Source organism: Seriola aureovittata, chromosome 19 (genome assembly GCF_021018895.1).
Source record: "Seriola aureovittata isolate HTS-2021-v1 ecotype China chromosome 19, ASM2101889v1, whole genome shotgun sequence".
Classification (NCBI taxonomy): Eukaryota; Metazoa; Chordata; class Actinopteri; order Carangiformes; family Carangidae; genus Seriola; species Seriola aureovittata.
Genome location: NC_079382.1, coordinates 2,317,636 through 2,331,271, shown reverse-complemented (window position 1 = coordinate 2,331,271; position 13,636 = coordinate 2,317,636). Strand labels below are relative to the sequence as shown.

The window sequence follows — 13,636 nt, the reverse complement described above, 5'->3', positions numbered from 1 at the left end:
TCCCAAAATAAACTTGCTTTAGAAAATGTCCTAATGTTTCAAAATGTCATTACTTTTCCCAAAATATCAACAGTTTCTAAAACTTTCATATGTCTTCTCATTCACAAAATGGTCTCACTTTGTAATTAGACCTCAGAAATCTAGCTATTCCACTGTGTTTTCTATTGTCTTCCACTCTTTTGGTTTAGTCCTGTCAGCCCGGCTCAGGTTGTAAGTAATAACCAACCAGCTAGGCTTCTCATCACTCCCTCATTTCCATGGCAACAGCCAATCAATTATCACCTCACATCGTACCACTTCTTTCTTGGACAAAGACAGGAGCCATTAATGCAGCCTTTGGGGTTGAGAGGTGACTAAATAGCAAGGACTCTGAAAGACTTCAATCATTGTTTGACAGCAGTTTTATTTTAGATGAATTAAGGCTGAATCCTGAATTCTTTCAAATGATTAACAGCGGTGTTACAATTATAAAAAAAAAAAAAAGTCATAGGTACAAAAAGTGTGTGCATAAAGTTTTGAGTTAAGATGCAAACTGCAACTCCCAAGGTGCATTTAGGCAAGAAACATCCAATTACTGAACTTAAGATCCTGAAACTACAGATGACGATAACTGACGAAAACTTAAAACACAATCTGCAGCTAAAACAAGTTCACTCCTAAATTCTGGGTCAGTTCTGGCGACAGGATTGTTTTTAACCATTTACTGGCTGCTTCTACATGATGGCTGTACCCAAGGCTTATGGGTATTGTAGTATTTAGACCCATCAGAGAGACAAAACATTATTTCTCAGGAACAAAGGTAAAAATGGAAGCCATAACTTAAGGGTCAATAGGGTTGTTAAAATGCGGGAGAGTCCTGAGTTTCTGAAGTTTCTGAAGTTTCTGAAGAATAATATAATATTAATATTATAATACCCCAAAATCCCCAATTTCCTCCCAGTTCACTACTGTTTAGACTCAACGTCAACAGTAATTTGGGAAGAAATAAATGCAGAACTTTACTTTAGGGAAATGAAAGGATGGGTCTTGTGACAGAAAAGTGTCCAAAGTTAGGTATCAGTATTTTTTTGTTTCCTGACACTGCAGTGCACTACGTTCCTCCAGGAGTTTAGTTTGTGTTCAGAGTCAGTTGCGGGTTCTTCGCTCTGACTTCATCCTACAAACAGCTGGATGAGTGAGTCGAGCTTCGTCGTCTCTGCTTCTGATTTCCTCCTGCACAAAGTCTGGGAGTGTTTTCTGCCTGGAAACGGTTTTTTATGGACTGACGGACGGACCGCCTGCCTGTGTGTTTTTCTTTTTCCTTTTTTTATTTCACAACCTCGCTGAACTTGAAAATGAAAATGAACTCACGTCACCCCTGCCTGCTGCCAGATCCTGCTTTTGTCCCAGTTTTTCTCTCCTCTCTCTGAGTCTATGTCTCTGCTGAGTTTACAGTGCTGAGCTCACCTCTCTCTCTCTCTGCAGACAGTTATAACAGCAGCAGCATGTTGATCTAATTCATTTTGAATAATGAAGATGTTTATCTGGTTTTGCGTATGAGCCGCAGGGCGAGCCAGGCCACCACCGCCACCGCTAGGTGTTTTGGCGAGCAGGTGATCTGAGGCTGGCTGTGTGCTGAGGTTTCTGCTGTCAATCAAACACTGATAGATGAAGCATCAGCATCACAAACGGTTGGAAACAACAGGGAATAAAACAAGCTCTTTGTCTGCTTCTGCCTCAGACAGGATGACGTATTGCCACAACCAACCATCACCTCCACCTTCCTTCCTCCCCCCTCCTCCTCTTCCCCTCCAGGGTTTGTTCATGTCATGATGATGATGATGATGGTGGTGGTGGCAGCATGGCTCAACCTCCAGCCTCCTGCAGCAGCTTAAAGGGTTAACATGCAGCCACAACAAAGGAGCCGGTGCTGAGCCGGCGTGTGCATGAGTCGAGTGTGTGGAGGGGGGGGAGGGGGGAGGAAAGTGGTGGTGGGGGGAGTGAAGAAGAGGAGGGGGTGCTCTGGCTGCCTTCTAGCCCCGCCCTGGAATTCTTTATTGGAGAGGCTGTTTACAACCTCGACGCATAGGAGTCCCCGGGTTCATCGGCCCGGTGGGGAGGGGGTGAGGAGGAGGATGGGGGAGGGAGGAGGGAGGAGGGGGAGGTTGTTGGACTCACAAGAGAGCAGAGAGGAAAATGGTACAGGAAGAAGACAATAAGAAAATATGTTAAGGGCCTCCAGAGCTGCAGGATCTGAGCTTTTGTTTCTCCTCTTTGTTCCCAATTGTCTCTCTTTGATTCTTCATGATTCTTTATTTCTGTCTTTGTTTTCTTTCATTAACAGTATTTAACATGCACATGTCCGCGTTGATGCAGACACGTGAAGGGGATTGCAGCCCTAAAAAAAAAAGAAAAACTCCTCTTTCCTCTGCTGCAGCTGATTCCACATTCTCTCTATATAAAGACATGCAGCAGGAGGACTTATTTACTTTCTTTTTCATGTTTTTGTTTTCTTCAGACAGAGCTGCAGCCTAGTCTCTTACTCAGCTGCAGGAACCTGTCTGCAGAGTTTGCACTGAAGCAAACCAGCAGACAAAACAATATTTTGGTTTCTCAACCATTTGCATTTTTATTAAGTCTTATCTGGTAGAAGTTGGGCAGGTCAGCCACATGTCATTGCTGCCGACCTGTCCAGCTTGAGTTTATATTGCATCTGAGCTGCAGTGTCTGTCTGTGTAATGGTAGAACAGCACGCATGTTGTTTATAATCTGCTACTGTAGTTCACACACCCCTCCCATCTCCTCCTCCACACTTGTGTTTACATCTACATTTTACATGAGTCTCACATCTGTTTCAACAGAGTGCAACAGTAAAATAAAGGCTATTTACACAGGTTGATAAAGAAAAAAGAATCTCTTGATTAAATGTTTGATGTATAACCTGTCACAAATTAGTTAAAAATGCCTCTTATAATTTCTCAGAGCCCAAATTGACATCTTGTTTATCTAACATTCAGATATTCATATAAGACATTCAATTTACATTTACAACATATATCAGAAGCTGTACCCAGTACAATTTTAGGATTTTTCCTGAAAAGATGACCTAAATGATTAACAAAGTTGCAGATTATTTTTCTATTGACTTAGACCTACTGATTAATTGATGGAATCATTTTGTGAGCTAATTCAAATGACATATTTTTATAAATAAGTTCACATTTATTTGTCTTTTCAACCACAATGCTCTTACTTCTTCAGGACAGGGCAATAATGATATTCTAACATGATTAGAAATTAAAAATTTGTTTCTTACTCCATAAAAACATCCTTATAAAAAATGTATTTATATTAATATCTCATATTTTAAGTGATATTCCAACATGATGTAGGCTGTTTAAAGTTGAATTTCTCATTTCAACTACAAACAACATAAATTTCATCTGCAACAAAACATACAAATATAAAGATTAAAAAAATTAAAAGCATCAACATGTGTTTATGAATACATCTAATAAAAAAGTGAAGTAATTAAGCTGTCAACATGTGTTTTCATTAATATCCTATATTTAGTGTCACCATATTAAAAAGTTCAAATTTATTTGCATAGCCAATCATATAAAAACATTAAAACATCGACATATTTTTATTTATTTATATGTTTTATATAATTAAAAGCTATGTAGGATAATATCTTGTTCCACATGGAGGCTGTTTAAAGTTAAAGCTTTTTGTAATCTCAGCCTAAACACTGTAAAAATACAAAAACATCAGGTCAAATTTGTGTTTATGAGCGAGCCTTATACAAATAATGACATAATTGTATGTGATTCTTAATTTCTCGTGTTCATTTGTCAATAATTTATATTTTTTCAACATTGTATTGTACCAGCAGTTGGTCACTACATGCCTCTCACGCGCGTCCTCGCGGGTATCGCGGTCCCGCCTCGCGACTGTCTGCTTCCCAACCTTTCCCCCAGTTCGAAGCGCGCTGCCGGGTTCACCGGGTTTACTCTGACACCGCTGACTCCCCTGCCACGCCCCCCGACAGCCACGCACCCCGCCTCGGGCCAATCGCGTCGCAGCCACGTACCGATCACGCACCGCCTCGTCTCGGATTGGCCGGAGACCGCTACACCTTTGCCTGTGATTGGCTGCGTGTTACCACCCGCCAGACTGCTCTGAATTTTGTTTCTGTGTTTTTTTTTCCCTCAGGTTTTTTTTTTTTTTTTGGCTCCGCTCAGCTGAAGCCAGTCTGCTGGCAGAGGCTCAGCTTATTATTGACGGCTCGCACTCCTGCCGCTGCTCCTGCCTTTATTTTGAATCATTTGTCGCTCGGTGTTGAACTCTTCTTCCTCCTCATGCTCAGCTTCACGGCGGAGCACTGCTGCCAGGTGAGTCCGCTTCACGTCCACTGAAACTGGCTGTTAAGCAGCTGTCCGGCGGATATTTAATCAAAGTTGTTATAGCTGAGCTGTTTCATGCACATTCATAATAACACACGCTGGTCTCAGGTCAGTTCAAGAGGCTCTAAAGCGGGCTTCAGGTGGGCTTGTTACCGCCACCAGCGGGTGATTTTGTCTTATTTTGGCGCTGCTGGCTGGTTTATTTGAGGTCATACTGAACCCAGTGTCGCCTGTGTGTGTGTGTGTGTGTGTGTGTGTGTGTGTGTGTGTGTGTGTGTGTGTGCGTGTGTGTGCGCATCCTGCCGTCAACAGTGTGTTGTGTTGCTGTGTATTCACAACAGTTGCATCACTGCAGTGCATCCATCACAAACTTTAAAGACTGATGGAGATACTTTTGCCCCAAACTGGTCTGATTGTCTTTGTTGTCAGAAGGATCCACCGCTGCTGCTGGTTTGACTGTTTTCTTTATTGTTGATGAGTAGAGTCAGATTCTACTTGATTGTCTTTGTTGTTGCTGTGATGAGTGAGGAAGCTGCTAATGGGTTTTTTTTTTTTTTTTGCTTCACCTGATCTGTTAATGGAGAAATGTTAAACTGCAGCTAATGATTTCTGAAATCTAACAATTATTTTCATTACCGATCAATTTGATGACATTAATTAATCGATTAATCGTCAAAAAAGTGAAAAATGCCATAATTTTGTCTGCAAGCAAAAACTGCCATCATCAACCAACCTGCCAAATCACAAAAATAGCCATTTACTATAATGAAAGACATAATCAAATGTTTGATGTTTTGTGTCAATGGCTAATTGTTGATTAATTTCCTGTCAATCAATTATTGACTATTTGCAGCAGCTCTACTATAGTTGATTGCTTTAAGTGTGCTAATGAATTCTGAAGTCTGTGAAATGACAACCACAATATACCAAAGCTCAAAGTGTAGTCTTTACATGTGATAATTAATCTAATCATTAGTCAGACAAAAGAGAAATATCAAATGTAAAGTAATATTAACCATAAAATAAAAATGTCTGTATCCATGAAGCTCTAAGAAGAAGTGCCTCAATATTTATTATTCTTGTTATCGATTAATCTGTCAACTAATCGATTTTTGTTCTATGAAATGACAGAAAAATGCAATGAATGCTTGTCCCAGTTTTCCAAAGCCCAAGTTGATGTATTCATATTGCACATTTTGTCCAAAACCAAAATAAATTCAGTCGACTATCATGTAAAAGTCCAAAAAATGAGCAGATATTCACATTTAAGAGACTGAAACCAGTGATTTTTTTGGCATTTTTGCCTTTAAAAATTGCTCAGATATTCAGTCAACCAATCTATAAATAAAAAATTCAACTGTCAGCATTAGAATTGATACATTTTCTGTTTATTGACTGCTCAATTGATCAGATTCAGGATCAGTTTGTTCCTTAAGGTTGCACCCAAAAACTGCAGCTGAGCACAACAAAGAGACAGCAGAGGAAACAACACCACAAGACCACGTATGAACAGGAGAAAATATCAACAACCAGAACCAAAGTCACTAAAACGAGGAAAAGAAAAATCAAAGGCTGACGAAAAAGTCAAGCTCAATCAATAAATCCTTTCTGGGTTAATTCATGTGTTGTTTGCTGTCAAAAGTCAGACACTGAATGATGATAATGTTTATTTGAGAGTAATTAAAAACACATTAATTCCCTTTTCAAGTGATTGTGGATGTGTGTTGTGCTCTGCATTGTGTCTTGTTGCTGTAATCTCATTATGTGCTGCTGTGTGATGTGTTTGTGTTATGTTTTGCGTGGGAAATTGCAGCGCTGGAGCAAGATACTGTGTGTATGTGTGTGTGTGTTTGTTGCAACAGATTGACTTTGTTTTCTCCAACTATACTTCCTGTGAGGAGCTTCCTCCCTCCCTCTCTCTCTCTCCCCCTCCCTCTCTCTCTCTCTCACGGGGCAAGTCGGTGCATGTTAATGTGGGAGGGGTAGGGGGCGGGGCTTTTCCATGGGGGGGGGGGGTAATATCTGGCAAGCCACCCGTCATCTATTCTGGGTACATGGGGAGGTTCCCCCTTTGCTTTAGCGAAACCATGGGTGTACCCGCTGCAGTGGGGCCCCTCTCTCTCTCTCTCTCTCTCTCTCTATCTCTCTCTCTCTCTCTGTCTATATACCAAGGTCTCTCACCCCTCGCTTGCTCTCTCCCTCCACCCTTCCTGTACGTGCAGCTGAGCAGTCACCAGATGCCAGCTAACTTAGCCAAGCACCCAGGAGCCCTTTGTCCCCCCATCACCTCCCACATACACTTATGTTTTTTAATTTATTTATTCTAGCATTTTGTGTGTGCATTTTTTTTTTTTTTTTTTTTTTTTTTTACCATGGCTGCCTTTTGTGAACAACAACACAATTTTATTATTATTATTTGATTTTCTATGTTTTTCTTACATTGTTTTTATGGATCAGGGAGACGGGAAGAAGCGGGAAAACGAATGACATCATTGGTAATTAGATGGGTGGCGTGCACTTAAGTTCTCAAAGAAAAAAGAAGAGGGAAGAAGAAGAAGAACATGGGCTATGTCTGAAATCACTCCCTTGTTCACTCATTCACTGCTCCCTTACAGGCGACGGGTCATCTGGGGCAAAGCTCCACCTGCTGGCAGCCAAAAAAAAAAGTCATTTTAGTGGCTCTGAGTAACTTAGAAATGAATATAACTCTGGATTAATGCAGGACACAAAAAAACTTCAGCTGCTGTTATATGTCGTTATTCTTCAATTTGAGGTCAATGAATTTGATTGGCTGTTTTCAGAATAATGTGGTCATTTGCTCGTAGTTGGTAGAAGTTAATATTTGTTTTAAGGAAGAGAGCAGCTGTGGTCTCCATGAACAAAGTGGATTATCTTCTGCATCACTAATGTGAAAGTCTGTCTTTAGAAGAAAAGCTGGAGCTTAAACTCCTTTGCAAACAGCTGCAGGATACTGCTATGAACCAAACCTCTGGTAAAAATGATCAAATTTAGCATTGAGTGGTTCTCCAGGAAAAAAATGTCAGACTCTTTTTTTGCTCCCTGTGTGTGTTAGTTGGAGGAAGGTGGTACCTGGTCAAGAACAGGATTTCAGGATTCTCTGTGGCATTTTTCTGAGAGGATCACCAAACATAAACAAAGCAGGTGTCTGTAGACAACATTATGATACTGGATTATAGCATATAACTATCAAACTCACAAGTAATCAAATATGAGATCCCAGTGAGTCAGTGTTAGTGGTGAGCTGGCAGACAGAGTTTATACCAGCAGACAGATAATACACATATTTTAAACATTTTAAAACCATCACACATTTCTGACCCCACCTATGTAATCAAATCCAGTCCTGCAACCTGAGCCCTTTTATAGTGAGATCATTGAGTCAACATGGTTAAAACCATGTTTCCTTTTTCTGACCAACCACAGTGGATGACTTAATGTATTTTAAAGAAGATATTTGTAGCTTTTTTATTTTTGGAAACTTCTCCCCACCCTAAAATCTTGTCCATATCAGAAACACATGAGCACTAGGTGCAAAAAGGTGCCAAAGTCGTCTCTTTTGTTTAAACAGTAGATTTACTCAAGATTTACATGACTGCTGAGGACGCAAAATGGTGCCAAAATTTCATTTTCTTGCCGTTGTAAAGAATATTCAAATTCATATTGACTCTGATGGTTCTGATTCTTGTCATATTTGAGCGATAAAGAGAAAACTTTTAAAAAGAAGAAAGTGCTTCATGTGCAGCAGATTGAGTCATTCTTTGACCTCCGGATCTGCCTCAGGTTGACCGTATGGACAGCCAGCCAGCGGCGACCATGGAGCTGAAGCCGTGCATCGAGTACCATGACCTGGAGGCCGCCGAGGCGCTTGTCAGCATGAGCTTCTGGGGTCAAAGGGCGCACAAACCCCGCCCGCTGACCCCGACTTCTGACTCCTGTGACTCCATCCAGCTCCACCCAGAGGGAGGGGACACTCCCAAAGACCTGATTGCTCTGTCCTCACTGGTAAGAATAAATCTACAATCAGGTTAAAAACTGGAAAATTAAAGGTTTTTGACTTGATTGTATAATAATAAATACATAATCATTCTAAGATTTTAAGATTTTTAAAATAAAAATAATTTACTTAAAAGTAATAATAATTTTTTGTCATTGTAGTGTATGACTCCACCTCACAGTCCGAGCTTTGCGGAAGCCTCCACCACCGCTGTCCTCACCACCACCTCTGCTATGAGTCCCGCCTCCAGACCTGTCCTACCCCGCCTGGGGCTCAGTGTTGGCCCCGCCCTCATCAGTGACTCCCAAACTGGCCTCCCCCAACCCTCCCCCTCCTCGTCCCCCTTCACTTCAGACACCTCGGCACTTCCACCTCAGACGGAGTTGTCCTGTGTGGCTCCGTCTGGCAGAGCTATGGCCACCAGCGTCATCCGCCACACTGCCGACAGCCTCAGCATTCTTCCTCCCCCTCCCTCTTCCTCCTCCCAGCCAATAGAGACCTCCACGCTGCCTCAGCCAGGACCTCTACAGACACTTACAGAGGAGAAGGAGGGACCTCCTCCATCTCCTGACAGCCCGTCCTCTCTTTCTTCCTCTGTGTCTTCTCCTCAATCCTGCCAAGTGTCTTCCTCTTCCTCCCCAGTCTCCCCCTCTCCGGTCCTCTGCCAGGTGTTCCCGGTGAGTGGCCGGACGGGGATGATCTCCGCCTTTGTCCAGGCTCCGGTTCAGGTGCAGACTCAGGGGGGGCCCAAGCCCATATTGCCACAGTCGACTTCCAGCTTTGCTCAGCCTCTGCTGGTGGGCTCTGCTGTGCCGCAGGGGACCGTGATGTTCGTGGTCCCCCAGCCTCCCGTCTCCCAGCCCCCACAGGGTCCGCAGACTGTCATGACCCTGGGCAACACCAAGCTGCTCCCCCTGGCACCGGCTCCGGTTTACATGCCGTCAGGAGCGAGCAGCGGCGCCTCACAGACCGACTTCTCCCGCAGGCGAAATTATGTCTGCAATTTCCCCGGCTGCAAGAAGACGTATTTCAAGAGTTCACACCTGAAGGCTCACCTGCGCACACACACAGGTAAGAGGCAGAGTCATCACACAAAATAATCTTTCCCCTCTCTGCAAAATGAAAAACATTTTTTGTTGACGTGGTCATTCCTTCAATGGGTTGAAACTTCTTTCCTTTCCTTTGAGCTAACAAACTACATGTTAATGTCTCTGTGAATCTATTCTTAAGCTCTGCAACAATTATCTGATAAATTGATTGATTCAAATTTTTTTCTTGATTGTTTAGAGTCAATTCTTTGCTGGTTATCTCAGTCTTCTACAACTATTGAGTGAATCTTTTTGGGTTTTGGACTATTGATTTGAAAAATTTGACATTTGATTTTTTACTTAGTATGAAATTAATTGTCTGAATAGAGTTTATTATTTATTTAATAATTTACTTATTTTACATATAGTACATGATTATAGTACACGATTTTTAGACTTTAGCAGTTGTAGCTTAAATAGTAAACAAACAGAAAAATATAGCACCTATATATAAAGTGCATTAATTAATCGGTTGATTGTTTAAATGTCAGTAAATGGTGAAAAATGTTCATTGCAATTTTCCAAAGCCCAAGGTGACGTCATCTCGTATTATTGTTATTATTATTATTATAAATCAGCTGATATTGGCTTATTGCAATATCATAATCAGTGTATGCAGTGTGTTAGTTGAGATAACAAGAAATATCAGTACAGAAATGCTAAACAATGCAAAACAAGTTTGAGGTAATTTACCAACAGTATCTCCAATACAGAGTTTGACAAGTTGATTTTTAACTGTAAAATGTTTCATAAGATACATGACGAACAAGAAATCTGTATCAAAATTGTTTGTTGTTATTTGTCCTGTTTTTTAACTCCCAAATATTGTATCAGAATCAGCTCTAAAAATCCAGTAAAGCACAACTGAGGCTGATAGGGGCTTCCCAATAAAAAAGAACATTTGCAAAGTAACTAAATCATAAAAACCCAGAGCAGCTTTTCCTGTGATACTGCTAAAGCACTGAACATTCTTATTATTTAGTGATGGTGTGGTTTGTGGTTTTGTTTGTGAGGAATTATCCTGTGTGCTAACAGTCTGTCCTTATTTCTTCCTCTCCAGGTGAAAAGCCGTTCAGCTGTCACTGGGAGGGCTGCGACAAAAAGTTTGCCCGCTCTGATGAGCTTTCCCGCCACCGCCGAACGCACACCGGTGAGAAGAAGTTCGTCTGCAACGTGTGTGACCGCCGCTTCATGCGCAGCGACCACTTGACCAAACACGCCCGGAGACACATGACCACCAAGAGGTCATCCTCGTGGCCCGCCGAAACTGGAGATCTCAATAAAGTGGCCCTGCCCAAGGGCCAAAACAGAGGCCCTGCGCTTCCTGTTGGTGTGCTCGTTTCCACCGCAAACTAACAGACTCAGTCAGGAGCCCACAGGGCTAACTCAGGACCCCGGGAGGGGTGTGGAGGGGCAACCACACTTTTAAAGGTTGAACTGACTGGTTGTTTCAATCAGCTCCACCAGCCACATCAGGACAATATTTTTTACTCTAGTAATCACATTCGGCTGGTGAACACAGTGAAGACAGCTACTGGGTCCTGGCTACGTTTACATTAACGCCTCAGAACAGGGTCATTAAAACATGGTCAACTATGATAATCTGAAAAGAGGTTACGATGGTTGTCTTAAGTCTCATATTGAATTGGTTTCCTTGCTGTGGAAACGGACCAGTTATCTGTTTCATCAGTATTTTTGTTTTTTGTTTTCCAAGCGAAGCATCTGTCCCACTCGCCTGGGTCAGATCGATTCTTTCTTTTAGGGCTGGAACTAACAATTAATCTGATGCTATCTATTCTATTGTTTTCTCTATAAAGTGCCAGAAAATAGTGAAGAAAAATCCTGTTAGTATTTACCACAGACCAATGTGACGTCTTAAAATGTCTTGTTTTGTCTGGCCAACAATCCAAAATCCAAAGATACACAGTTTACTATCTTGTATGACAGAGAAAAGCATTTGAGACAACATTTGGGAAGCTAGGAACAGCAATGGTTAAAAACATGACAATGACTCAATTATCACAATAATCGATAATTTTCTATTTATTAATCAACCAATTATTGCAGCTCTACACACCAGAAAACCAAACTGCACAGTTCTTCAGTAAATGCACTGTGGTGTTTTCCACCATTGACACTAGCACAGCTTTTAGTAAACTTGACAGTTATTCTCCCGTTAACAACCAAGGTAACAAAAACTATAACCTTTTTTTTTAAATGAACAATCTTAAAAACAAAATGGCAGCTGGGAGTAAAAGGTCCAGGTGTTTTTACTGTGACTGAAAAAGCAGATACAAGTTCACAACTGGCTAGCGTGGTAAACATTAGCTTACCGATCAACTTCATTCAGACACTTTTGAGGTGTGACCAGATATTCAGGTGTATTCACACTACAGTAATTGAAATTATTAAGATTAACATCTGAAGTGAGTATTGCTGAAATGCAGTTAAAATCCAGATATTCTGAGTTTAATTCATGTAGACGTAGCTGGAGCAGCCAGCAGAGGACAGAGCGAGTTTCCCACCCTGCTCAGGACATTTTATTCCCACCAACCACAAACTCACAAGGAGGAGGAAGAGGAGGAGGAGGACACGAAGGCGACAGGCTGCTATTCACCCACGGACAGAAACCAACAAAAACCTGACATTGCACTGGATTTTTTTAATCTTGCTTGTTTTTGTACTCTCTCCGTGTATAATCATGTTTACTTCATGTGTATATGTCAAGTTTAGCAAAATGTATGCACTCTTTTTATTTTTTGCCAAAGCCTCTGTATTGTGCTTCTATTGTTAGCCTACTTATGTTTATTTGTCTGTGACTGTAAATATTGTAAATATATTGATATCTATATGAATGTTACGTGTATTCCAATCTGCATTTATTGACAGTACGAGTTATTGATATTTTAAAAATGTCAGTGGACAGTATTCCTCACTGTGATACTACCTACTATCTCTGCTTTACACGATATTATTATTATTTAATAAACATTTGTTGAGGAAAAAAATGCTGTTTTTGATAGCTTGATTTGGCCCATAGTGTAGCCAGTAAGAAAATACCTCATGTTATTAAATGTTATTCTTAATAATAATGGCTTTTATCAGAATAATCCCATTTCTGAACATTTGCCTGTAAGCAATGGTGAAGAATATGGCTTTTATAATAAAAATTTACCATGAAAATAAGTGGTAGTTTGTTGTTTTTTCTTTTTCACTGTACATTTCATCAAGTGACATTTTGTTTTATTTTTTAATGCATTTTAACATTGCTAACATGGTAAATTAACATGCTTGCTAGGCTAACTCTGGCTAATTTAGTTTTTCCGCTGATCGTGAAAAACTGCTTGTTTATTTGTTAGGGACTCTATTAGCAGCTGACTCACCATGTCCAGACTTAGTGGTTATCAAGATTAGAAGTTCAAGAAGTGTGTTCTCAACTAATTTGGGACAAGGCAAAAAGCATATTTCACAAAAAACTACTGTTACTGTTACTACTGTTAGTGGTAAAACCAGAATATATATTACACATAGGCATTTTGTTGAAGCTACAACCAGTGTTTCTGTATTTGATTGATAAAGAGTAGCCTATAATATCAACTTGCACAAATCCATAACCTGCACAACTGAAGAAAAAATAGTTCAACTGGGCGGAAAGCCGACCCAAAAACACTGACTACAACTTTAGTTGGTACGTTGACTCACTTTAGTGATTGATGTGTGAGGCTGGACTTTTTCATCAACCACAAATGGCCACAAAATAACACAAAATGGCCAAAAAGAGACACATAACGCAGACAAAAACAACCACAGAGACACAAAAGATGAAAAATGACCACAGTGATGTCAAACAGCCACCAATGGACTAATTCGTTGACCACAAAGAGACACACAATGTCTCTTGTGTAAAAAGATGGAAAATTACAACAAAGATATATGTCAAATGGCCATAAAAGAGACAAAAAATGACCACAAATGCATATTTTTGTCTCTTTCAGTTTCGGAGCCTTGCTCCTACAGTTGTGAGCAAAGGTTTGAGCATTGACATTTGACAAACGGTTCACTTTTTATGTCTGTTTGCTGAAGGGGTTGCATTTACTTCATTTCTCCTCAAAATTATATTAAATTATTTAGAATATAATTGTTTATTT

The 13,636-nt window shown here is 40.7% G+C and overlaps 1 protein-coding gene across 1 annotated transcript; it reads left to right on the top strand.

The window, feature by feature from the left end:
* The first annotated feature begins 4,215 nt into the window (after positions 1–4,215).
* On the top strand, positions 4,216–12,674 carry klf11a (Kruppel like factor 11a). The gene is made up of 4 exons (XM_056405148.1): positions 4,216–4,373; positions 8,187–8,408; positions 8,562–9,471; positions 10,549–12,674. Exons 1-4 carry the CDS (start codon positions 4,341–4,343, stop codon positions 10,842–10,844), a joined length of 1,461 nt encoding a protein of 486 aa, XP_056261123.1. The 5' UTR covers positions 4,216–4,340; the 3' UTR covers positions 10,845–12,674.
* Positions 12,675–13,636: the final 962 nt, after the last annotated feature.